We start from the raw sequence: 27,278 nt of genomic DNA, 5'->3' as shown, positions 1-27,278 counted from the left end.
CATACGGCAGGAAAGCGATGTTGATCTCAGTCAGGGTCTTGATGACCTTTGACGTGCGGGATTTGACCAGTTCATTAAACAGTGGGTCTGCACATGCTGTGAAAGGCAAGGACAACAACAAGCTCAGTAGGGAGGTCAGCAGCAGAGTTCACTTCAGTCCAGTTTAGTTTATTGTCACATGTATCAAGGGACAGTGAAAAGCTTTTGTTGCGTGCTAACCAGACAGCAGAAAACGAGTCATTTACAGTGTATAGATACATGATAAGGGATTAACATGAATGCAGTTCAGCCAGTAAAGTTTGATCAAAGATAGTCCAGAGGGTCTCAAATGAGATAGATAGTAGTTCAGCACTGCTCTCTGGTTGTGGTAGGATGATTCAGTTGCCTGATAACAGCTGGGAAGAAACTGTCCCTGAATCTGAAGGTGTGCAATTTCACACTTCTGGGAGAGTGGAGAAGAGGGAGTGGCCAAGGTGCGACTCGTCCTTGATTATGCTGCTGGCCTTGCCAAGCAGAGTGAGGTATAAATGGAGTCAATGGGAGGGAGGTTGGTTTGGGTGATGGTCTGGGCTGCGTCTACAATTTGCTGCCGTCTTGGATGGAGCGGCTGATATTCAGGCAGGGGCTGGGTGGGCGGGGGTGGGGAAGGCCTGCGGTGTGGGGCCCAATCCGACAGGTAGTGGTGGGGATCAGTTGTCCCTCATCATTCACTCAGGCATCTCACCTCCTGTCCTCACCAACAGCTCAGCAAGACATCAGGAGAATCAGCTGGCTCCATCCCCATACTCATACCCAAAGCAGAACCCTGATATAAAATCATTCCTGCTCCACACCGTCACGTTCCAACCGCTAGTTGGTGTACATAACACTGCTAGTTGGTGTGCATAACACCAAAATACATTTGGACAGGTACATGGTTAGGAAATATTTAGAGGGACATGGGCTAAATGCAGGTACTACTGCAGATGAGGCATCTTGGTTGGCATGGGCAAGTCAGGCCGAAGGTTCTGATGGAGCTGTGTCCAGCTCTTGGATAGCGTTCTGAAATCATTGATGTGTCTATCACTGACAAGATTGACTGACACTATACAAGGTTTCATTCCCGGGATGGCGGGACTGTCATATGCTGAGAGAATGGAGCAGCTGGGCTTGTACACTCTGGAGTTTAGAAGAATGAGAGGGGATCTCATTGAAACATATAAGATTGTTAAGGGCTTGGACACACTAGAGGCAGGAAACATGTTCCCGATGTTGGGGGAGTCCAGAACCAGGGGCCACAGTTTAAGAATAAGGAGTAAACTATTTAGAACGGAGACGAGGAAACACTTTTTCTCACAGAGAGTGGTGAGTCTGTGGAATTTTCTGCCTCAGAGGGCGGTGGAGGCAGGTTCTCTGGATGCAGGTTCGCTGGATACTATGACCCATATCCCCCATTCCCTGCATCCGTGTGCCTATCCAAAAGTGTTACTAAATGCCATTAACATATCTGCCTCCACCACCACCCTCTGAGTAAACAATAATATGCCCCGCACATCTCCTTTAAACCTTTCCCCTCTCACCTTAAAGCTATGCCCTCTAGTATTTGATTTTTCCACCCAGGATAAAAGATTCTGACTGTTTTTCCAATCAAAGGCTCTCATAATTGGATACACTTCCACCAGTTCTCCCCTCAACCACCAAGAAAACAATCCGTCTGTCCAAACTCTCCCTGTAGCTAATACACACTAATCCAGGCATCGGTTGCAAAGTCTCCCCATCCTTCCTGCAATGGGATGACCAGAACTGTATGAAATACTGCAAATGCGGCCGAACTGAAGTCCTACCAAGCTGCATTGATATCCTGCTCAAATACTCATTGCCCTGAGTAAAGCATGCATACTGCATGCCTGCTTTACCACTCGATATGTTCCTATTGTCATCCTTGCAGCAAACAAGAGAGACTCACAGTTGCACACATAAACATCCAGTGAGAGATGTTGAACTCACAGACCGCTCCTGTTTTATGGGTGCGATCAGTTTCCTCTCTGATAACTTTTAATAAAAGCAGAGACCTTGGAAACTCAATTTGTGCTGAAACTTCAACACCATTATATCAGAACCTTGCAACGATCTCCTGTCTGGGCTCCTTTTTAGAACAGAAATTCTTATTTCATATAGATGATGAGTAATTTCAGAAGTGTGTAATCCCTCTTACGCCCTCTGAGAACAATGACAATATAAAGTGACATTGTATAAATCTGTAGTACTGCGGTCATCATTGTAATGCATGCGACAACCAATGTCCCACAATATTACATCAGGGCAGTTAACTAATATGCAAGAATCCAGATTCTCAAAAATGTTCTAGACTTAGCTTGGAAACAGGCCCTTCGGCCCTACTCCTCCATGCTCATCATTGCCCAACCAGGCTAGGCCACTTGTCTGTGCTGGGCCCATATCCCAGTGAGCAGGCCAGACTCCCCCACTGGGGTTGGACGTCTGGCTCCAAGGGGTGCTGGGGCCTGCAGAGAGGCCAACGCAGAGCGAGTGGTAGGGTAGAAGCAGTGTAATGTAATATAATGTAGAATAGCAATGAGTCGGAGTGAACGGGTCCTTTTCAGAATGGCAGGCAGTGGTGAATGGAGTGTCGCAAGGCTCGGTGTTGGGGCCGCAACTGTTTACCATATATATTAATGATTTGGAAGAGGGGAATAGGAGCAACACTAGCAAGTTTGCGGATGACACAAAGCTGGGTGGCAGTGTGAACTGTGAAGAGGATGTTAGGATGTTACAGGGTGACCTGGACAGGTTGAGTGAGGGGGCAGATGCGTGGCAGATGCAGTATAATATAGATAAATGTGAGGTTGTCCACTTTGGCTGCGAAAACAAGGGGGGCGGACTAGTGGTCACGTCAGATGCCAGAGGTCGGGGCAGAGGCCAGAGGTCAGGTCAGAAGCCAGAGGTCGAGTCAGAGCCCTGATGGATGAGGTAGGGCTGTGGACGGAGTCTCGAGGTCGGGCCGAGGTGGACGAACCACGTCGCCGAGAACAAAGAGGACCCGGCGTAGAGGCATGAAGGAGGATCACTCTTTGTAACGTTGTCAGCTCCTTTGTGCCGACTCTTTTGTGTACGTTGTATGCAAAAACAACACATTTCACAGCACCTAGCTGGGTGGAAGTGACAATAAAGTATCATCATCATCATCATCATACCTGTCCTGTCCATGACCTTGCCTGAATGTATTTGACATGTTGTGATTGTACACCCCCCCCCCCCGCTGTCACTGTGTCTGGCCGCTCCGTGTCAACAGCTTGACCCTCAGGTCACTTCTACATTTTTCCCCCTGTCACTTTATTGGGATCACACTAGTAATGTCCCCGCGTTGGCGTAGGGCATGGTTAGCATGAAGCACAGTGGGAATGGAGGACACTGTAGACTCACAGTCGGTGAAGAAAACGTGCGCTGCCCGGTACTTGGAAGATGGTGCGTCCTTGAAGTCGTTGATCAATGCACGCACAGACTGAAAGATAAAAGCAAGATTCAGTCACTCATGTCCAATCAATGGAGGCAACTACAGTTTAAGGAAATGTCCATTGGTCAATAGAAGGGTCCCGACCCGAAACGTCACCTATTCTTTTTCTCCAGAGATGCTGCCTGACCCGCTGAGTTACTCCAGCACTCTGTGTACTTCTGTCTTTGTACTGTATGTGTTGAGTTATTGCTCTGGTAATGTGGAAGTGGTGAAGGAAAGACACAAAGTGTTGGAGTGACTCAGCGGAAGAGGCAGCACCCCTGGAGTACAAGGATGGGTGACGTTTCAGATGAGGACCGTTCTTCAGACTGTCCATGAAAGTGGTCGCCTACTTTCTGCGGGGGTGGTGAAAAAGGCTGCTTGTGTCAAGGTGGGTTGTCAGCATTCAATGACATTAAACAATGTACAGAGGATATCCGCGTTGCTCTGCACACATTGTTGGAAGAGGACGATTCAATGACTTGCACTTATTTTAGTTTTGTTGAGTTTAGTTTAGTTTAGCGATACAAACTGGCCCTTTGGCCCACCGAGTCCACGCCGACCAGCAATCCTCGCACTAACACTATCCCACATACTAGGGACAATTTTTACAGTTCTTCCCAAAACCAATTAACCTACAAACATGCGCGTCTTTTGAGTGTGGGATGAAACCGAAGGGCCTGGAGAAAACCCACGCTGTCATGGGGAGAATGTACAAACTCTGTACAGATTGCATCCCGGGTGAGGATCGAACCTGGGTCTCTGGTGCTGTGAGGCAGCAACTCTACCGCTGTGGCAGCCTCAACGTGGACTCGTCGTGGAGGCTTTCCTCCACCAAAGACTATTCAAATCAATTGAAATAGGTTAATATTTGGAAAACAAAGCTTTCATTTCAGTGTCGAACATTCAATCAGTGGCAGTAACATGAAGAGTTGCCACCTCTACTGTCTCAATGTTCCCAACATCAATGTTTACCCCTGTTTGACCAGAGCTGAGAGCATTCTCAATACCCATCAGTAATACCCCATCTTGTTCATGTTTAAATCAGTATTTGAATCATAGGTGGTAATGTGATCATGACCATGCCACTTGGTGATGCCACTTCATCCCTTTTTCATTTCACTTTTCATTCATTCTTTTGTTACTTTGAAACCCAATGATGGCCTGGGCCTCCTTCCATCATCCTCCTTCCATCCATTTATTCAAAATCCTTCTGGTTGTCTTTTGGTCTGTTGGTCTAACACAGCATTAGTTCATTTCTTCTGAAGGTAGACACAAAATGCTGGAGTAACTCAGCGGGACAGGCAGCATCTCTGGAGAGAAGGAATGGGTGACGTTTCAGGTTGAGACCCTTTTTCAAACCTGAAGGGTCACCCATTCCTTCTCTCCAGAGATGGTGATTGTCCTGCTGAGTTACTCCAGCATTTTGTGTCTATCTTTGGTGTAAACCAGCATCTGCAGTTCCTCTCTGCAAAGTTCATTTCTTCTGCTGCATAATCCATCTCACTTCACCTCATGATCAGCCCTGTATTTAAATGCCCTCTAGGGCAGGGGGAGAGAGGGAGTTGGATGTTTTACATGAAATTGGAGAATTCATTTCTCGGGTAGAGAGAAAGTGGAACTTTCTTAAGTTGACACAAAGTGCTGGAGTAACTCAATGTTTGGGCAACATCTCTGGTGAACATGGACTGGTGACGTTTCTGGTCAGGATACCTCTTCAGACTGTATGTAGGTTTCTGTAGGTTGGTGTTGCTATCGTTTGGATTTCAGATCCCTTTGAAGAAGGGTCTCAACCCGATTCGTCACCTATTCCCTTTCTCCGGAGATGCTGCCTGACCCACTGAGTTACTCCAGCTGCTTGTGTCTATCTTCCCTTTGGTGAGCTCGACTCCACAATTATACTGTTTAAGAAGGAACTGCAGATGCTGGAATATCGAAGGTACACAAAAATGCTGGAGAAACTCAGTGGGTGCAGCAGCATCTATGGAGCGAAGGAAATAGGCAACGTTTCGTCCCGAAACGTTGCCTATTTTCTTCGCTCCATAGATGCTGCTGCACCCGCTGAGTTTCTCCAGCATTTTTGTGTACCTTCCACAATTATACTGTTCACTGATGTCAGATAAGCAATCACTCACGGGCTCTAGCTGTTCAATGGGACAATGTGCAGAGGCTGGTCAATACAGGCTTGTAGCTGCATGGGGTTTAGCAAGGAAAGGCAGGACACTTGAGGCTTGGACATTATCACTGCTTCTGGCACCTCTCACACCAGTGTGGTATCTGGGCAGGAATCGCCAACACAAGGTGTATGCGCTGATACCTGTGGCAGGTGACGCTCAGTGAAGTAAGTTGCCCTTTCACCAGTTATAGATCAATGCTGCAAAGCGTGGTGTGTCTGTGTGTTATTCCCTGACGGCACGGAGACGGGTTGAAGTGGTCACTTACTTCTTCCGAGGGGGTGATGAGGTAAACAGCTTCCAGACTGGGCAAAGGTTCTCTGCGTTTGTGGATGTCCTCAACAACTTCACCCAATCACCATTAATAGAGAACAAAGAGAAGGTCATGTCAGTAAAGGGCACAGACATGCAACGCTGGCCTCTCCAAATTGAGGTAAGTAACACCCACAACACAACCCCCCCCCCCCTCCCTCCCCCCTTTTCCTATCTCCCTCTCTCCCCTGCCTGAGCTAAGTGAAGCATGCTGGCCAGCCGGTCGGTGCCCGAGACTCACTTGTGATTCCCTCCGTCATGATGTCTGTCATCTTGCAGCAGGACGAGAGCATGCGCATGCTGAGCTGATCCACCACCAGCACCTGCACAACACACAACACATCACAGTCAGCAGCCCTGCAGCCGCACCCACGCAGCTATCTCCATAACCGCACTCCGCTTCAATACACCTTCAGCACACATGGAGGTGGCATCATGAATGCAGACCTGACCCTAACACATACAATATCCAAAAGAGAATGGGTTCTTGTGTTTGCAACATTCTTATGCAGCCTGTGGGAACTCTCCCCCCACAAGCCCTGCTCAGTAATGTTCAGATAAATGATCTTGTTGCAAGTCTGCAGCGTTACACTTCATGGAATCGCTGCACCTGTTGTGGGCGACACTTATAGCACGCCCTCTAATGTTGGACATGTCCATCCCAGATAAAAGGTTCTGACTGTCTACCGTATTTATACCACTCAAGGTTTTATGTACATCTATAAAGATGAGAGTTACCAAGATGAGAGCTCACGGTATCAAGGGGCAGATACTAACATGGATAGCAGGTTGGCTAGATGACAGAAGGCAAAGAGTGGCAATAAAAGAGGCTTTTTGTCGTTGGCTGCCGGTGACTAGCCGAGTTGTGCAGGGGTCAGTGCTGGGGCCGCTACTCTTCACGTTGTATATTGTGGTAGTAGGAATAAAGGTGGAGATAATTTTTTAAGTAAGGGAGAGAATTCAGTATTCGGAGGTGCAAAGGGACTTGGGAGTGCTGGTGCAGGATTCCCAGAAGGTTAATCTACGAGTTGAATCGGTAGTGAAGAAGGCAAACACAATGCTAGCATTCATTTTGAACGGACTAGAATATAAAAACAGGGATGTAACGCTGAGGCATTGTAAAGCGCTGGTCAAACTGTATTGGGAATATTGGGAGCAATTTTGGGCTCCATATCTGAGGAAGGATGTGCTGGTTCTGGAGAGGGTCCAGAGATGGTTTACGAGAATGGTTCTGGGTTGATTGGGGTTAACATATGATGAGCTTTTGACGGCGCTGGGCCTGTACTCGCTGGAGTTTAGAAGGATGAGGGGGGACCTAATTGAAACTTACCGAATAGTGAGAGGCTGGATAGAGTGAATATGGAGAGGATGTTTCCACTAGTGGGAGAGTCTAGGACCAGCGGCCATGGCCTCAGAATAAAAGGACATACCTTTAGAAAGGAGATGAGGAATAATTTCTTTAGTCAGAGTGTGGTGAGTCTGTGGAATTCAATCACAGACGGCTGAGGAGTCTGTGGTATTTCTAAAGCAAAGATTGACAAATCCTTGATGAGCAGAAAACTTCTAATCCAGACCCGACCTGGTAAACCAACCATGGGCCCGCTCCACAACCTCCACATCCTTCCTGTAATGGGGTGACTGGAACAGCAGACAATTCTCCAATGCAGCCTAACCAAAGTCCTATAGAGATGCATCATGACTTCCTGACTCTTATACTCGATGCCCCCAGCAATGAAGGCAAGCATTCCATACACCTTCTTCTCTATCTACTTGTGCTGCTACCTTGAACCTATGGAGCTATGAAGTTGGACGCCAAGATTAGTTTAGTTTAGTTTAGTTTAGTTTAGTTTAGTTTAGTTTAGTTTAGTTTAGTTTAGTTTAGTTTAGTTTAGTTTAGTTTAGTTTAGAAATACAGCTTGGAAACAGGCCCTTCGGCCCACCGGGTCTGCGCCGACCAGCGATCCCCGCACGTTAACACTATCCTCCACCCACTAGGGATAACTTTTACATTTACCAAGCCAATTAATCTACAAATCTGTACGTCTTTGGAATGTGAGAGGAAACCGAAGATCTCGGAGAAAACTCATGCAGGTCACGGGGAGAACGTACAAACTCCGTAAAGACAGCATCTGTAGTCAGGATTGAACCCGGATCTCCTGCGCTGCACACCCTTCTGCAGATCAATGCTGTAAAGGGTAGACAAAAATGCTGGAGAAACTCAGCGGGTGAGTTAGCTCCATAGATGCTGCTGCACCCGCTGAGTTTCTCCAGCATTTTTGTCTACCTTCGATTTTCCAGCATCTGCAGTTCCTTCGGCAGCTGAGGAAGCACAATCTGCCACAGGCAATGATGGTCCAATTCTACACAGCCATCGTAGAGCCTGTTCTCACCTTCTCCATCATGGTCTGGTTTGGCTCAACCACCAAGCACGACACCTGGAGGCTGCAGCGAATCGTCCAATCAGCAGAGAAGATTATTGGCTGCAACCTTCCCTCCATTGATGAACTGTACACTGCAAGGGCCAGGAAGCGAGCGGGCAAGATCATCTCTGACCCCTCTCACCTTGGCCACAAACTATTTGAATCACTTCCCTCTGGAAGGCGAGTCCGGACTGTCAAAGCTGCCGCAGCCAGACATAAAAACAGTTTTTATCCACGAGCTCTACTCAACAGCCAAAAATCTGCAGCCTCCCTTTGATCTGGTATTTTGTTGGTTCACATGCTTGATCAATGGTGTTTTATCATTAATGTTTTATTATTATTAATGTTTAGTGTTTTCTGAGACATTCGTAACTGTCACTGTATGTCATGTTGTTACATGTGGGCGGAGCACCAAGGCAAATTCCTAGTTTGTGAATTCTTGGCCAATAAACTTACTTACTTACTTAAACAAAACGCTGTAAAGGGGCTTGCCATTAAATGTATACTCTCCCCTTACACTCAACCTGCCAAAGTGCAACACACTTATTCGGGTTAAACTCCATCTGCCATTCCTCTGCCCATTTCTGCAGCTGACCCATCTCCCGATGTATCTTCTGATAGCATTTCTCACCGTCAGCAACTCATCCAATGTTGGTGTTGGCAGAAAACGTGCTCACCAACCCATCTACATTTACATCCAGCTCATTTATATGTATCACAAACAGCAGCGGTCCCAGCACAGATCCCTGCAGAACTCCACTGGTCACAGATCTCCAGCCTGAATATTGATCTTCCATCACAACCCTCTGTCTTCAATGAATAAGCTTATTCTGAATCCATACGAACAAGTCATAGTGAATCCTATACAGCTTAATCTTCTAGATCAGTCTACCATGAGGGACCTTATCAAAAGCCTTACTGAAATCCACGTATATAACATCCACTGCCCTACACTCATCAATCTCCTTTGTCACCTCCTCAAGAAACTCAATCAAGTTAGTGAGACAGGAAGGAGGTTGAGCACCTGGGCACGTGTTGCCAAGACAACAACCTCCCTCTCAATGTCAGCAAGATAACGGAGATTGTGACTGACTTCAGGAAGTGAAACCATACATGCACCGGGCTATACATTGTTGGCGCTGAAATAGAGATGGTCAAAAGGTTCAACTTCCTTGGAGTAAATATCACCAACAATGTGCCCCGGACCAGACACATCAAAGCTGTGGACAAGAGAGCACACCAACACCTATACTTCCCCAGAAGGCTGAGGAGGTTCGGCAAGTTCCCAACAACTCTCACCAACTTCTGCAGATGTGCTGCGGAAAGCATTTTATCAGGATGCACCACAATATGGTTTGGGAACAACTCCATCCAAGAACGCAAAAATTGCAGAGAGTTGTGGATGTAGCTCAGACCAACCTCCCTTCCATTGACTCCATCTACACTTCATGCTGACTCGGCAAGGCCCCCAGCATAACCATCCCGGACACTCCCTCTTCTCCCCTCTGCCATCAGGCAAGATGTACAAAAGTTTGAAAACACACACCTCCAGATTCAGGGACAGTTCCTTCCCAGCTTTTTATCAGGTTACTAAACGGTTCTCTCACCAACTAGAGTGCCGTCCTGAGCCCCATCTACCTCATTGGAGACCTTAGAACTATCTTTATTCGGACTATCCTGCACTAAATGTTGTACCATTTATCCTTTATCTATGCACTGTGGATGGCTTGATTGTAATCATGTCTAATCTTTTCTTTGACTGGATAGCAGGCACACAAAGGTGTTTCACTGTACCTCGTACACGTGACAAAAATAATCCAAACTAAACTAAGAGTAAACTAAGACACAACCTGCCACGTACAAAGTCGTCCTGACTGTCCCTAATTAGCCCCTTCTCTTCCAAATGGAAGTAAATCCTGTCCCGAAGAATTCTCTCCAATAGTTTCCCTACCACTGGCCTATAGTTCCCTGGATTCAGTGAAGATAGACACAAAATGCTGGATACGTCGATACATCAAATCCTGGGACGTTGATCTGCCAGTCATATCCCTCACAACCACTTTTCCGTAATGGCCACAGTGATAATTCCCAGCACTGATCCAGGCTCCAAGTTCCTCAGCGTTACCTATAATACTGCTTTGAGGAATATTGCAAGTATAGCGAGTATTGAAATACTCCAGCTCTTCATTATCCCCATAGTCATGAACCTCTCCCTGCCTCTCCTTGCATTGAGACTTACCTACTCATAGCCTCCACTTTCTCATCAGCCCTTCCATTTACTGCTCTGGTTCCCACCCCACCACCATTCTAGTTTAACCCCTCCTGAGTAGCACCAGCAACCCTACCTGTGAGGATGTTGGTGCTCTCGTCCTAGACTCTCCCACTAGTAGAAACATCCTCTCCACATCCAAGCCTTTCACTATTCTGTACGTTTCAATGAGGTCCCTCCTCATTCTTCTAAACTCCAGCGAATAAAGGCCCAGTGCCATCAAACGCTCATCATATGTTAAAATGTGGTGCAAAAATCTGAATTCCTGTCCCCTGCACAAACTCCACAGGCACACACACATTCATCTGTCCTGTCCCCCTGTTGCTACCTTCATTAGCGCTCTTCCAGAAAACCAGATTTGTAATTTATAGATTACAATTGTCACATAGACGGAGATGCTCTGTATGCTATCACATTATAGATGAGTACAATAGATGCTCTTCTGAAACAGCATGCAGAGAGCCTGCACATACTGGTGCAATCTTATAACTTCTAGGTCTATGAGATGCCTGATCTTGGCCTGAGGAGAAAACAGTACCTTATACTCTCACTATAATGGCATGAATCACTGCATTGATGAGACGGGGATCATCCTGACCTAGTGCGATGCTCTGGTCTCCCTCCATGGCCACTCTGTGCAGAGGTTGCAGGCTGGGCCTGTACTCACCCAGCTGGCTGTCATGGCCGACACCGTGACCCTCCTTACTGCCCCATCTCCTCCAGCCGCCGCCGCTCTGTGGTCATGTGCCCAGGCCATCGCGCCCACCCTCCCACGTGCCCGGGACGTCGTGCCCACCCTCCCATGCGCCCGTCCGTCGTGCCCGCTCGTGGAACATCAGGCACCGTGTGAATGAACGGCGTGCAGGATCGCAAACCATTCACAGCTGCTCACTTTCGCTTTCTCCCACCACCACCATGTTGGATTAGTTTAATGACTTGGATCTGATGTTTAATGATCAGGGGATATGGGGAGAAGGCAGGAACGGGGTACTGGTTTTAGATCATCAGCCATGATCATATTCAATGGCAGCGCTGGCTTGAGGGGCCGAATGGCCTACTCCTGCACCTATTTTCTCTATTCTATGTTGATGAGTTTTGAACAGAACCTAGAGTCATAGACTGATACAGCATGGAAACAGGTCCTTCAGTCCAACTTGCTCACACCGGCCAACATGTCCCATCAACACAAGTCCCACCTGCCTGCATTTGGCCGATATCCCTCCAAACCTGTCCTATCCATGTACCTGTCCAATTGTTTCTTAAAAGTTGCAATAGTCCTTGTCTAGAGTACCTCCTCTGGCAGCTTGTTCCATTCACCCGCCACCATTTGTGTGAAAATGTTACCCCTCAGATTCCTATCTTTCCCCCTTCACCATAAAGTATGTCCTCTGGTCCTCGACTCACCTGCTCTGGGCAAGAGACTCTGTGCGTCCACCCGATCTATGACTTTATACACCTCTATAAGATCACCCCTCATCCTCCTGCGCTCCAAGGAATAGAGACCCAGCCTACTCAACCTCTCCCTATAGCTCAAAGAGTGGTGAATATGTGGAATTCTTTGCCACAATGGCCGAGGACTGTCTGTCCTAGGTCTCCTCCATTGTCAGAGTCAGGCTGAACGCAAATTGAAGGAACGGCATCTCATATTTCGCTTGGGCAGCTTACAACCCAGTGGTATGAATATTGATTTCTCTAACTGCAAGTAATCTCTGCATTCCCTCTCTCTCTATTCCTCCCCCACCCAAGTCACACCAGCTTCTCGTTCTCACCCAACAAACAGTTGGCCTGTTTCCTTTATCATTGTTAATATTTTGCATACTGTACCTTTCATTCATTTGTTCTATGTCTCTCTACATCATTGTCTATATCTCTCGTGACTTTCAGTCTGAAGAAGGGTCTCGACCTGAAACGTCACCCATTCATTCTCTCCAGAGATGCTACCTGTCCTGCTGAGTTACTCCAGCATTTTGTGTCTATCCTCGGTTTAAACCAGCATCTGCAGTTCCTTCCTACACATATCTTGTGTAATCCGACCTAGTTTGTAATGCATGAGCCCCTGAAAGAACAATATTATTCTGGTCAACCACGTTGCACCCTGATAAGTCCTTAACTGTGCAAAGCTCTCAATTCTTCAGTGGCCACATCAGACCATGTATTACCACAGCACAGTTATTCCTCCCATCAAGTCTGTGCTACCTTATTCACCAATGCTTTCCCCAAATTCCCACATTATTTTCTTCCAGGCAATGTTATATGAGACTGCATGAATAGGAAAGAGGAACAGGCCTTGAACCGTCTTCACCTGGCCCTGGGTCTTGCCCACTTCCCTACCTGTTCACCTGAACTACCCACAAATATCTCCATTTTTACAATGAATATTCTCCACAACTGAGAATCCACAACTCTGAGGTTTCTGTTCCCATGGCTCTTCCAGTTCCTCTGTGCTTACCATTGCTGCACATCTCATACTCAGTCATTAGTTTAGTTTAGTTTAGTTTAGTTTAGAGATACAGTGCGGAAACTGGCCCCTCGATCCACCGAGTCTACACCAACCAGCGATCCCCAGTAAACTAACACTATCCTCCACACTCGGGACAATTTACAATTATACCAAGCCAATTAACCTACAAACCTGTACGCTTTTGGAGTTTGGGAGGAAATCGAAGATCCCGGAGAAAACCCACGCAAGTCACAGGGAGAACGTACAAGCTTGGTACATACAGCACCCGTGGTCAGGATCGAACCCGGGTCTCTGGCGCTGTGAGGCAGCAACTCTACCGCTGCACCACCGTGCCGTCCCACACTGGAAACAGTTGCTCCTTTATGTAAATCTTTCACAATTCACAAATAATCCTCAAACGACAATACTCTTCCAGTCATTACTCACTAGAGTCCAAACAGCAACACAGGTACAAACGCAGGCTTTCATTACCTTCCATTCCCCCTTCTTCTTCACCTTCTTGATGACATCATTCATAATTTCTGTAATCAGAAAGAAAAAAGCATTAGGATCAAGTGAACACAGGACTTTGTCTGTAAACACAAGGAACTGCAGATGCTGGTTTATGTGAAAAGATACAAAGTGCTGAGGAACAGGTAGGATCACTGGAGAAGTGTAGAAAGAAACTGCAGATGCTGGCTTAGACCGAAGATAGACACAAATGGTTGGAGCAACATCTCTGGAGAAAATGGTGATGTTTTGGGTGTGAAGAAGGGTTGAAACCTGAAACATCACCCATCCTTTTTCTCCAGAGCTGCTGCCTGACCCGCTGAGTTAATCTAGCACCTTGTGTCTATCTAGGATCTCTGGAGAACATGGAGAGGTGATGTTTTGGGTCAGGACCCTTCTTTAGACTGATTGCAAGTAGTGGGCTGGGAGGAGGAAAGCCGGAGGAGACTGAACAAAGTACGTGGAGTGACACAAGTGGGGGGATAGTTTGATCGGCAGATATTTGGACATGGGCCAGAGATGAAAAGACAAATGGCATGAGATAAGAATAGAAGAGGTGCAAATTGTGAAGCTAGAGGAAGGAATGCAGTTGAAAGGGTCGGGTGAAGGGGACAATAGACAATAGACAATAGGTGCAGGAGGAGGCAATTTGGCCCTTCGAGCCAGCACCGCCATTCAATGTGATCATGGCTGATCATCCCCAATCAGTACCCCGTTCCTGCCTTCTCCCCATATCCCCTGACTCCGCTATTTTTAAGAGCTCTATCTAGCTCTCTCTTGAAAGCATCCGGAGAACCTTTCTCCACCGCCCTCTGAGGCAGAGAATTCCACAGACTCACCACTCTCTGTGAGAAAGAGTGTTTCCTCGTCTCCGTTCTAAATGGCTTACACCTTATTCTTAAACTGTGGCCCCTGGTTCTGGACGCCCCCAACATCGGGTACATTTTTCCTGCCTCTAGCGTGTCCAAGCCTTTAACAATCTTATATGTTTCAATGAGATACCCTCTCATCCTTCTAAACTCCAGAGTGTACAAGCCCAGCTGCTTCATTCTCTCCGCATATGATAGTCCCGCCATCCCGGGACCTACGCTGCACTCCCTCAATAGCAAGAATGTCCTTCCTCAAATTAGGGGACCAAAACTGCACACAATACTCCAGGTGTGGTCTCACTAGGGCTCTGTACAACTGCAGAAGGACCTCTTTGCTCCTATTGGGGGTATTGGGCGCGTTCACATGGGGCACAGAAAAGAGTGGGGGAGGGAACTACAGACCACTACAAACCCACTGATCCCACAATTATCTGGACTACACCTCTTCCCATCCAGCCTCTTGGAAAGATGCTATCCCCTAATCCCAAATTCTCTGCCTCATGACATAGGAGCAGAATTAGGTCATTCAGCACATTGAGTCCACTCTGCCATTTGATGATCTATCTTTTCCTCAACCCCATTCTACTGTTTCCATCACCCCTGCTCTAATAATGAGGCTTTATATTATAGAACATCTAAGGCTCTTAGTGAATGTGCCCCCCCCCCCACTGTTATAGATGGAAGCCTCACCCACGTCTCGTCTGTGTCCCCTAGTTACGCTCTCGCTCCCCCTCCCTCCAGATAGAACAAGGATAGACTTCCCCTGGTTCTTACAGTGACGCAGCGGGTAGAGCTGCTGCCTCACAGCGCCAGAGACCCAGGTTTGATCCTGACTACGGGTGCTGTCTGTACGGAGTTTGTATGTTCTCCCTGTGACCGTGTGAGTTTCTTCCAGTGCTCTGTTTCACTCCAACGTTCCAAAGACGTGTAGGTTTGTTGGGTAATTGGCTTCTGTAAATTGTCCCCAGTGTGTGGGATGCGAAAGTGGAATAACAGAAAACTAGTGACAGAGGCACAAAAAGCTGCAGTGACTCAGTGGGACAGGCACCATCTCTGGGGAGAAGGAATGGGTGACGTTTTTGGGTTGAGACCCTTGTTCAGACTCAACCAGAAATGTCACCCATTCCTTGTCTCCAGAGATGCTGCTGCCTGTCCCGCTGAGTTACTCCAGCTTTTTGTGCCTTTCTTTGGTTTAAACCAGCATCTGCAGTTCCTTCCTCCATAACATAGAACAAGTGTAAATCGCTGGGCTGGGGGGAGGGCCTGTTTCCATATTGCATCTTCAAACTAAACTAACCTTTCACCCCACCAGCCTTCCGTCACCTCCAACGTGATCCCACCACCAGTCACATCTTCCCATCTCCCTCCCTTTCCACCTTCTGAGAGGCCGTTCCCTCCACAACTCGTTGTATCACGCATCCCTTCCCACCCACACCACCCCCTCCCCAGGTACCTTCTTTCCCCTGCAACCACAGGAGATGTTACACCTCCTCCCTCTTATCCATCCAGGCACACAGGTGAAACAGAGGCTCATGTGCACCTCCTCTAACCTTATGAGTGTTCCCGATGTGGCCTCCTTTACATTGACGAGACCAGGCATAGTCTTTGATGAGGCTAAGGTTCAGCATGGTAGGCTGCACTGGAAGGTTAGATCGTGTGGGATACAGGGAGAGCTAGTAACCTTGATACAGAATTGGCTCCATGGAAGGAAGCAGAGGGTGGTGGTGAAAGGGTGTTTTTCAGACTGGAGGCCTGTGACTAGAGGTGTGCCTCAGGATTCTGGGCCCATTGCTGTTTGTAGTTTATATCAACGATTTTGATGAGAACGTACAAAGCATGAATAATAACTTTGCAAACAACACGAAAGTGGGAGGTTATCATAGATAGTGAAGATGGTTTTCAAATATTACAGCAGGATGTTGAGCAAGTGGGCTGAGGAATGATGAAGATAGGCATGAGTTGCTGCATATTAAAACCAGGGCAGGACCTTCACAGTGAATTGCAGGGTCCTGGTGAGTGTTGAGGAGCAGAGGGATCTAGAAGTACAGGTACATAGTTCCCCAAATGTAGTGCCACAGATACATAGAGTGGTCAAGAAGGCTTTTGGTACGTTGGCCTTCATCAGTCAGGATATTGAGTATAGAAGTTGGGAGATTATGTTGCAGTTGTACAAGACATTGGTGAGGCCATACATGGGAGTACTGTGTTCGATTTTAATCTCACTGCTTTTGGAAGCATGTCATTAAATTGGAAAGAGTGCAGAGAAGATTTACAAGGGTGTTGCCAGGAATTGACGGCCTGAGCTGTAGGGAGAGGTTGGGCAGGCTTGGACATTATTCCTTGGAGCGCAGGAGGCTGAGGGGTGATCTTATAGAGGTGTATAAAATCACGAGATGAATTGATATAATTAATGCACAGTTTTTTAAATCCAAGCTGCATATGTTTAATGTCAAAGGGATAAAATTTAATACAAACCTGAGGGGCAACTTTTCCAATGAGAGTGGTGGGTACATGGAACGAGTTACCAGAGGAGGTAGTTGAGACAGATACTGTCATAGCATTGAAATACACTTATACAAGTGTATAGGAAAAGTTAGAGAGACTTGGGCCAAATACTCCGCATGGGTAGCTTGAACATTGAATTCTCTAATTTTAGGCTAGTGACCCACGAACACCCCATTTCCGCCCACCCCCCTCCCCTGTACTCACCTTGATCCACACCCACTTCTTTCCCATCCCCCGCCACCTATCTTCCATCCTCTGGCTTCACAGTTCGTACCGCTTCTAACCTTATCTCACACCTTGTGCCTTTCCATCTACGACCTTTGTCCAACCCTCTGCATATCAAAAAAACTCTCTCACCTGTATCCACCTAGCACTCGCCAACCTTAGTCCTGCCCCTCCCCCCTTCCGTCCCTCTCTCCCTCCACCCCAGCACAACCAGTCTGAAGAAGAGTCCCGGCCCCAAACGCCAATTAGCCATTTTGTATTTACATGCGACTGGCCCCAACCACGTTGTTGATTGGATGATTGCAGCAGCACGAGTGCATCTTCACATATTCTGTTGTGCTTCAGAGACCCTTCTTCAGACTGATGCTACGGGAATGGGCAGGACAAAGATAGAATGTAGTCGGAGGCAGTAAGACTAGTGGGAGAACTGGGAAGGGGGAGGGGATGGAGAGAGAAAGCAAGGGCTATTTTTCAAACAAGAGGACATGACTTCAGAATTAAGGGACAGAAGTTTAGGGGTAACATGAGGGGGAACTTCTTTACTCAGAGAGTGGTAGCGGTGTGGAATGAGCTTCCAGTGGAAGTGGTGGAGGCAGGTTCGTTGGTATCATTTAAAAATAAATTGGATAGGCATATGGATGAGAAGGGAATGGAGGGTTATGGTATGAGTGCAGGCAGGTGGGACTAAGGGAAAAAAGTTGTTCGGCACGGACTTGTAGGGCTGAAGCTGTGGCGGAGGTAGCGGCAGCGGAGACCCGACTCGGCCCTGGGGCTGTGGCGGAGGCAGCGACCACCCGCGGAATTTGAACCGTCGCCTCGGCGCAGAGGGAGAACAAAGAGGGAAGAGACAGAGACTTTAAGATTTTGCCTTCCACCACAGTGAGGAGGTGTTTGGTGAACTCACTGTGGTGGATGTTAAATTTGTGTTGATTGTGTGTTTTTGTCATTTTTAAATTATATGTATGACTGCAGGGAAACAACATTTCGTTCAGACCGAAAGGTCTGAATGACAATAAACAAATCTAATCTAATCTAATCTAAGAGATGGCCTGTTTCCGTGCTGTAATTGTTATATGGTTATATGGTTATTTGAAGTTAGAGAAGTCAATGTTCATACCGCTGGGGTGTAAACTACCCAAGCGAAATATGAGGTGCTGCTCCTCCAATTTGCGCTGGGCCTCACTCTGATAATGGAGGAGGCCCAGGACAGAAAGGTCAGTGTGGAAATGGGAGGGGGAGTTGAAGTGCATCCCCTCCCCCTCCCCCTTCCTAGTTCTCCCACTAGTCTTACTGTCTCCGGCTACATTCCATCTTTGGCCCGCCCACTCCCGTGACATCAGTCTGAAGAAGGGTCTCGACCCGAAACGTCACCCATTCCTTCTCTCCAGAGATGCTGCCTGTCCCGCTGAGTTACTACCTTCGATTGAAACCAGCATCTGCTGTTTTTTCTTACACAGAAGGGGAGATGTTGGCAATCTTGGCAATCTTGAGTGCATAAAGTTGGATAAGCCCCTGGCTGCAAGACTAAGTGCATCCTAGGACATTATGGGAAGCTTGTGCAGTCATTGCTGGGAGATATTTGCATCTTCATCAACAAGAGGAGAGGTCTGGCAGACTACAGGGCAGCAATGCTGTGCCTTTATTTACATATCTGTTGTGCTGCCACAAGTACAAATGTAGTTGTTCCTTTTCGGGACATTATAGAAATAAAACACTCTTGACTTAACTCTTTATTTAAGTTTTAGTTTTAGTTTTAGAGATACAGCGTGGAAACAGGCCCTTCGGCCCACCACGTCCACACCAACCATACACTAGTTCCATCCTACATTAGGGATATAACACATTTTAACAGAAGCAAATTAACCTACAAACCTGTACGTCCTTGGGGCGTGGGAGGAAACTGGAGCACCCATAGGAAACCCAAGGTCACAGGGAGAATCTTCAAACTCCGTACTGACAGCACCTGAGGTCAGGATCGAACCCGAGTCTCTGGCTCTGTGAGGCAGCAACTCTACCGCTGCACCACTGTGGTGCCTGAAGAGGAGCAAGGACAAGCCAGGGAACTACAGGCCAGTGAGCCTGACAGCAATGGTGGGAAAGGTCCTGGAAACTATTGTGATGGACGGGATCTACCAGCATTTGGATAGTCAAGGGCTGATAAAGGATAGTCAGCGTGGTTTTGTGCGTGGAAAATCATATCCAAAACATCACATCTATATAACTAAAAGTCTCATCTTGACCACTGTATATTGATTTTAGAAAAAACACTACCATATATCGCTATGACTTTTGACCATCTTATTCACAGTCGTCCTCCGCTGAGGACACAAATTGCTGGAGTAATTCAGCGGGACAGGCAGCATCTCTGGAGAGAAAGAATGGGTGACGTTTCGGGTTGAGACCCTTCTTCAGATATAAAGAGCTGTACCAAAGCCACCCTGCTCTTAGATTCTGGCCCTGTGCTTGTTGGCAAGTTAGACTGAATAAATGAGTATCCAGTGGGCAGCGGTAGCGTTGCTGCCTCACAGCGCCAGAGACCCGGGTTCCATCCTGACTACATTGTACGTTCTCACCGTGACCGAGTGGGTTTTGTCCGGGATCTCCGGTTTCCTCCCACATTACAAATCCACAGATTTGTAGGTTCATTGCCTTTGGTATAATTGTGGGCCTCGTGTTGTCGATCTCCCCGTGACGTGTCCTGTCAACTGACCTCAGTCAGGCCAACGACAACAAACAGAGACAGCAGCAGGAATAATGCAACCTCAGTCGCCGCAACTTGACGCCAACCATGCACCCTCTTTAGGGCGGGCACCTACGGATGTCGAACTGGATGGCATCACCCTGCTGCAGCTGAATCCAGCAGGCCTAACTGGCTGCAGTGCCTGGAGGCCGTTACATAACTTCAGCTACTTCAAACGCAAGAAGAAGAAGGAATCATTGTAAATTGTCCCTAGTGCGTGTAGGAGAATGTTAGTCTGCAGGGGTCATTGGTCGGCACGGACTCGGAGGGCCGAAGGGCCTGTTTCCACACTGTATCTCTCAACTAAAACTAAGCTTACAACAACTGGGACAAAATGGGGCCAAACAGGCGACGTTGTATACTGCCTCAGTGTACTGCTGCTGTACATTTATCTTAGATGCATATCTAACGTATCTATGTGCTTATGTACAGTGGTACTGGTACTGAACTGTATATCAAAATTAATTTCACTGCACAGATCATTGAGGGGTCCCTATTTTCTCTCTATTTCTCTCTTTCGATCTTAATAGAGAATCTCTTTGGATTCACCCTCACCTTATTTGCCAAAGATATCTCATGTGCCCCTTCTACCCTCCTGATTTTCTTGGAAGTGTATTGCTACACCTCCCATTTTCTATTTGTCCTGCCCCCACGTCTCTTCCAGCCTTCTCCCCTCCCCCCACTGCAGTCTGAGGAAGGGTCACGAACTTTAGGGGCTCACCCTGTTGGCCCAAGCTGCTGCAATCATCCATTCAACAAGGTGGTTGGGGCCAGCACATACAGCACATAATCCTCCGACATTTCCACCACCTCCAACGGGATCCCAGCACCAGCCACATCTTCCCATCTCCACCCCTTTCCGCTTTCCGTGACACATGTGACAAATAAAGTACCATACCATTCGAAGTGGTTCATTAAACTTACTGGGCAGATTGGAGCTTTCAGGAAATGCTACAATCTCACACAGTGTAATTACAGTGTTTCTAGTGTCAGTGTGAAAAGAGCAGTCATTATAACATGCTCTCATTACAGCACCCTGCATTCTCAGCATCAAACACAGTAATATTGCTGCTCTTTAGTGTCATGTGGGACCATGTATTGCAGAGGTGCCAACACACACACGCTAAGTGGCAGCTTACCGAGACGATTCGACAAGTCACAGAACTGATCCTTAAACATACCAGAACACTTCAATAATGCATTTTTTAAGAAGGTCACAGAGTGCTCTCATTTAATTGCTGGCGTATAATATAAGAGGCAGGAGGTTGTGCTGGAACTGTGCACTACATCAATGTACAGTGAAAATTAGACACCAAGTGATGCAGTAACTCAGCGGGTCAGCGGGTCAGCGGGTCAGCGGGTCAGCGGGTGAGCGGGTCAGCGGGTCAGCGGGTCAGCGGGTCAGGCAGCATCTGAAGGGCCTGTCCCACTTGGGCATCATTTAAGCGACATCATTTACGCGTCATGACGCATGTCGTGCTCGTCGTGACGCACAGGTGATCCGCGCATGGCGTGCATTACGCGCGCATGGCGTGCATTACGTGCGCATGGCGTGCATTACGCGCGCATGGCGTGCATTACGGGCGCATGGTGCGTGGTGACGTAGGCAGTGACGTGCGGTCGTGCGCAGCGCCCCATGATTTTGTGATTCACAAAATCTTCTCGTGCCACCTACGTGACGCGTAAATGACGCCCAAGTGCGACAGGCCCTTAAGACATTAATATAAAACATAGAACAGTACAGTACAAAAACAGGCCCTTCAGCCCTCTGTGCCAAACATGATGATGCCAAGACCATCACTTATCTATCTGAACATAACCCATATCCCGCCTTTCACTGCATATCCACGTGCCTATCCAAACATCTGTTAAATGCCACTAAGGTTTCTGCTTCAACCACCACCCGACAGCACGTTCCAGGCACCTGCCACCCTCTGTGTGAAAACCCTGCTCCACACATCATTATTAAACTATGCTCTCCAGTATTTGATTTTTTCATTCTAGTGAAAAAGGTTCTGCCTAACCCATCTATGCCTCACATCATTTTATTATCAAGTCTTCCCGCAACCTCTCACCCTCCAGAGAAAACAATCCAAGTCTGTCCAACCTCTCCCTGTAGCTAACATCCCCTAATCCAGGCATCATCTCTCCCCATCCCCGCACTCGCAACAAGGGCAGAGTCCCCCTAGTCCTCACCTTTCACCCCACCAGCCGGCAAATACAACAAATAATCCTCCGCCATTTCCGCCACCTCCAACGTGACCCCACCACTCGCCACATCTTCCCATCTCCCCCTATGTCTGCCTTCCTGCAAAGACCGCTCCCTCCGCAACTCCCTTGTCAATTCTTCCCTTCCCTCCCGTACCACCCCCTCCCCGGGCACTTTCCGTTGCAACCGCAAGAAATGCAACACCTGTCCCTTCACCTCCCCCCTCGACTCCATTCAAGGACCCAAGCAGTCGTTCCAGGTGCGACAAAGGTTCACCTGTATCTCCTCCAACCTCATCAACTGCATCCGCTGCTCTAGATGTCAGCTGATTTACATCGGGCAGACTAAGCGGAGGTTGGGCGATCGTTTCGCCGAACACGTCCGCCAAGTCCGCAATAACCTACCTGAACTCCCGGTTGCTCAGCACTTCAACTCCCCCTCCCATTCCCAATCCGACCTCTCTGTCCTGGGTCTCCTCCATTGCCAGAGTGAGCAACACCGGAAATTGGAGGAACAGCACCTCATATTCCGCCTGGGTTGCTTGCGTCCGGATGGCATGAACGTTGAATTCTCCCAGTTTTGCTAGCCCTTGCTGTCTCCTCCCCTTCCTTAACCCTCGAGCTATCTCCTCCCATCCCCCCGCCCTCGGGCTCCTCCTCCTCCCTTTTTCCTTCCTTCTCCCCCCCCACCCCCCATCAGTCTGAAGAAGGGTTTCGGCCCGAAATGTCGCCTATTTCCTTCGCTCCATAGATGCTGCTGCACCCGCTGAGTTTCTCCAGCATTTTTGTGTACCATCATCCTGGTAAACCTCTGCACCCTTTCCACAGCCTCCCTGTAATGTTGCCGGAGCTGCACGCAATACTCCAAATGATGCCCAAGGTCAGTGTGGGAATGGGAGAGGGACTTAAGGTGCTGAACAACCGGGAGATCAGGTAGGTTCAGGCGGACTGAGTGGAGGTGAAACGATCGCCGAGCCTGCGCATGGTCTCGGCAATATACAGGAGAACCACACCTGGAACCGCTGTGGAGGAGGATGAAGGAGGTGCAAGTGAACCTCTGCCTCACCTGAAAAGATGGCCGCGATCCTTGGACGGAGTCGAGGGGGGAGGTAAAGGGACAGGTGTTGCAATTCCTGCAGTTGCAGTGGAAAGTACCTGAGGAGGGGGTGGTTTGGATGGGAAGAGACAAGTTGAGCAGGGAGTTGCGGAGGGAACGGTCTCTGCAGAATGTGGAAAGGGGTGGAGATGGGTAGATGAGGCTAGTGGCGGATCCCGTTGTAGGTGACGAAAATGTCAGAGGATTATGTGGTGTATGCGACGGCTGATGGGGTGGAAGGTAAGAACTAGGGGGAGGGGGAGCAAGAACAGAGCTGCAGGATAGTGAGGAAACCCTAGTGAGGGCTTCATCTATGGTGGAAGAGGGGAACCCCCGTTGCCTAAAGAATGAGGACATCTCGGATGTTCTAGTATGGAACACCTCATCTTGGGCACAGATGCGGCGTAGACGGAGGAATTGGGAGTAGGGGATAGAGTCTTTGCAGGAAGCAGGGTGGGAAGAAGTGGAGATAGTTGTGGGAATCAGAGGGTTTATAATAGATGTCAGTTGATAGTCTGTCTCCTGTGATGGAGACGGTGAGATCTAGAAACAGTAGGGAGATGTTGGAGGTGGTCCAAGTGAATTTGAGTGCAGGATGGAAATTAGTCGTAAAGTTAATGGCCAGTGAGTTGTGCATGGGTGCAGGGAGTAGCACCGATGCAGTCATCAATGCAGCGGAGATAGAGTTTGGGGATATGGCCAGTGTATACCTCGAACAGGGATTGCTCAACGTACCCTACAAAGAGACAGGCAAGACTGGGGCTCATGCGGGTGCCCATAGCTACTCCTTGGACTTGGAGGAAGTGGGAGGAGTCAAAGGAGAAGTTGTTGAGAGTGAGGACCTGCTCTGCTAGGCAGAGGAGAGTGTTGATAGAGGGAAATTGGCTGGTTGTTAAATCGTTGTCTTATACACAAGCACCAAAGACACCATTTGGCGATTTTTTCGGCGACTGCCGGCATCATTGACTAAAGGGCCTATCCCACTTGGGAGACTTCCACCGCGACCTCTAGCAGCCTTAAGCGACTAAAAAAACATCAAGGTCGCGGTGACCTATGACCTCCTACGACCTTCCTCAAATATGTGTACGACCTCCTACGACTATGTGAAGACCTCCCTCGACAATGAAGAAAACCTCCTTCGACTATGTTGAAGACCGGCTTTGACCATGTACGTTTTACTCGAGGATGGTCTCTGGCTAAATTGGTCCGTGAATGAGCACGACTCCCTTCCACCTCAGAGGACCACACCAAACACCAACAACGACCAGTGACGAGTGTCCACAGCTCAAATGATCACCTGATAAAATGATGTCATGTCTGCATTTTTTTCTCACTAAAAAATGCCTCCCAGGGTTTTGTGTAAATCATTCTGAACCATGCAAGCAAGGAAGGAACTAGTTTGGATGATGTTAGTAAAAATACAACTACTGCCGTTTGCAGTAGCCCTTTTGCTTCAGCAGCCTTTTAAGAAAGGCAGAAGGGGAAGAGCAAGGGTGAAGAGGAAGCACAAGAAGAGGTCTCAATGGGTGAATGGAGATGATGTGATGGACTGTCCCAGTACACCAGATGACTGGGAGAGAGTGGCGCTGGGCTTTGACAAAAGATGGAACTTTAAGCACAGATGTGGAGCAGTGGATGGCAAGCATCACATTCTTGTCCCTGTCCCTGTAGCCCTCATTTTTCTTATCGTACAGGATGGCTGGCATTCTGCTGGAACCAATGCTCAAGGTCCCCTCCTGCTGCCTGGTGAAGGTGTAGGGCATAACCTTTCCTCCAGCCCTCCCTCACCACCAATGGGGCATCTGCCTCTGACGCTGTGTCAGACACAGGAGAAAGGGCTGCTCTGCTGTCTTCAAATGAGGCAGTGAAGGATGGGGTGGTGGTGGGGACATATACTACCACCCTGGTCTCCTCCTCCAGGGGTCTCTGATGCAGGGCTACCTCCTCCTGCACTATCACCTCCTGTGGCATCACCTCCTGCCACTCCTCCTCCTGGGTGGGCAACACCTGCATGGCAGGGTTTTTTTTTTAGGGTTGTGCCCTCCTCCAGCGCTGCTGCGTTTTTGGTGCCATCTCTAAACCGCAAGTCTCCTCTCCAAAAATCTCTCCAGCTATGAAGTTCCTTGGAGTGACAGAGGTGACGTTCTGCTGTTTAAATTACCTTTTTTTTCTACTGACCTTTTTTTCACCCCGGAGCTATTACCTTCATATAACCATATAACAATTACAGCACGGAAACAGGCCATCTCGGCCCTACAAGTCCGTGCCGAACAACTTTTTTTCCCTTAGTCCCACCTGCCTGCACTCATACCATAACCCTCCATTCCCTTCTCATCCATATGCCTATCCAATTTATTTTTAAATGATACCAACGAACCTGCCTCCACCACTTCCACTGGAAGCTCATTCCACACCGCTACCACTCTCTGAGTAAAGAAGTTCCCCCTCATGTTGCCCCTAAACTTCTGTCCCTTAATTCTGAAGTCATGTCCTCTTGTTTGAATCTTCCCTATTCTCAAAGGGAAAAGCTGATCCACATCAACTCTGTCTATCCCTCTCATCATTTTAAAGACCTCTATCAAGTCCCCCCTTAACCTTCTGCGCTCCAGAGAATAAAGACCTAACTTATTCAACCTTTCTCTGTAACTTAGTTGTTGAAACCCAGGCAACATTCTAGTAAATCTCCTCTGTACTCTCTCTATTTTGTTGACATCCTTCCTATAATTGGGCGACCAAAATTGTACACCATACTCCAGATTTGGTCTCACCAATGCCTTGTACAATTTTAACATTACATCCCAGCTTCTATACTCAATGCTCTGATTTATAAAGGCCTCCTGCAATGACACTATTCCTTACTCCCAATGTCTCTGTGTTCACCGCATCTCACCCCCCCCCCCCCCCCCCCCCACCCCCTTCCCCCTGTTGTCATAGATAGATCCCTCACCCATGTCTCCTCTGTATCCCTCGGTTCTGTTCTCACTCCCCCTGCCTGCAAATGCAACAAGGACAGAGTAGCCCTGGTCCTCACCTTTCCCCACGCCAGCCTCCATATCTAACACATCATCCTCCATCATTTCCGTCACCTCCAACATGACCCCGCCACCAATCACATCTTCCCATCTCCACTCCTTTCTGCCTTCCACCGAGATCACTCCCTCCACAACTCCTTGGTTCACTCACGCCCTCTCACCCAAACCACCCCCAACCCCGGTACTTTCCCCTGCAACCACAGGAGATGCAACACCTGTCCCTACACCTCCTCCCTCGACTCTGCCCAGGGACCTCAGCAGTCCTTCCAGGTGAGACAGAGGTTCCCGTGCACCTCCTCTACTCCAGCACTGTGTGTCTATCCACCTACTCTATGCCTGGCTTTGTCCTGCCCCTCCTCTCTTCCAGCTTTCTTCCCCCCCCCCCCCCCCCCCAAACACACAATCAGTCTGAAGAAGGGTTCTGACCCAAAACATCACCTGTCTGTGTTCTCCAGAGATTCTACCTGACCCGCTGAGTTACTCCAGCACTTTGTGTCTTTTTTTTAGCTGTATTTAATGTTCTTTAGTTTTAATAGAAAGGGAAAGAGCCAAGTTTAGGGAATTCTGTTACAGTCTTTACTACTTCAAATCATTTCTCAATTTCATTAAATTCCTCTTTAATCATTGTCGTTTTCTTTGCTTATCTTCATATATATTTTTATATTTGGGAAACAATAAATGCAGTCTGGATTTGTCCAGCTCTGCCTTTAACAGGATTTTGTAAGGTGATGAAGAGATGAAGGGTCCATTCCTTCTCTCCAGAGATGCTGACTGACCTGCTGAGTTACTCCAGCATTTTGTGTCTATCTTCAGTGTAAGCCACCATCTGCAGTTCCTTCCTACACATCCTTGTTGTGTTTCAAAGAAAATTGAGCAAAGTCCATTTAAAATTCTGAATATTTAATATATTCAGTCTCATCAGTCAAACAAGTTGCATTTGAAACTAGATTTAACACAATACTGCAGCATTTTGTGTCTACCTTAGATT

At 48.0% G+C, this 27,278-nt stretch overlaps 1 protein-coding gene across 2 annotated transcripts in view; it reads right to left on the bottom strand.

Moving 5' to 3' along the window:
- The window catches only part of stxbp1 (syntaxin binding protein 1), a 108,403-nt gene that overhangs the window by 45,365 nt on the left and 35,760 nt on the right, over positions 1 to 27,278 (bottom strand). For both annotated transcript variants that reach the window (XM_033049373.1, XM_033049374.1), the window contains exons 2-6: positions 13,598 to 13,647; positions 6,218 to 6,299; positions 5,933 to 6,009; positions 3,421 to 3,499; positions 1 to 96 (exon numbers count right to left, since the gene is read on the bottom strand). In XM_033049373.1, the coding sequence (XP_032905264.1) occupies positions 1 to 96; positions 3,421 to 3,499; positions 5,933 to 6,009; positions 6,218 to 6,299; positions 13,598 to 13,647 (384 nt within the window). The remainder of the gene's footprint in view (positions 97 to 3,420; positions 3,500 to 5,932; positions 6,010 to 6,217; positions 6,300 to 13,597; positions 13,648 to 27,278) is intronic.

The sequence above is a fragment of the Amblyraja radiata genome, chromosome 32 (assembly GCF_010909765.2).
Source record: "Amblyraja radiata isolate CabotCenter1 chromosome 32, sAmbRad1.1.pri, whole genome shotgun sequence".
Lineage (NCBI taxonomy): Eukaryota > Metazoa > Chordata > Chondrichthyes > Rajiformes > Rajidae > Amblyraja > Amblyraja radiata.
This window is presented reverse-complemented; position numbering and strand designations above follow the sequence as displayed.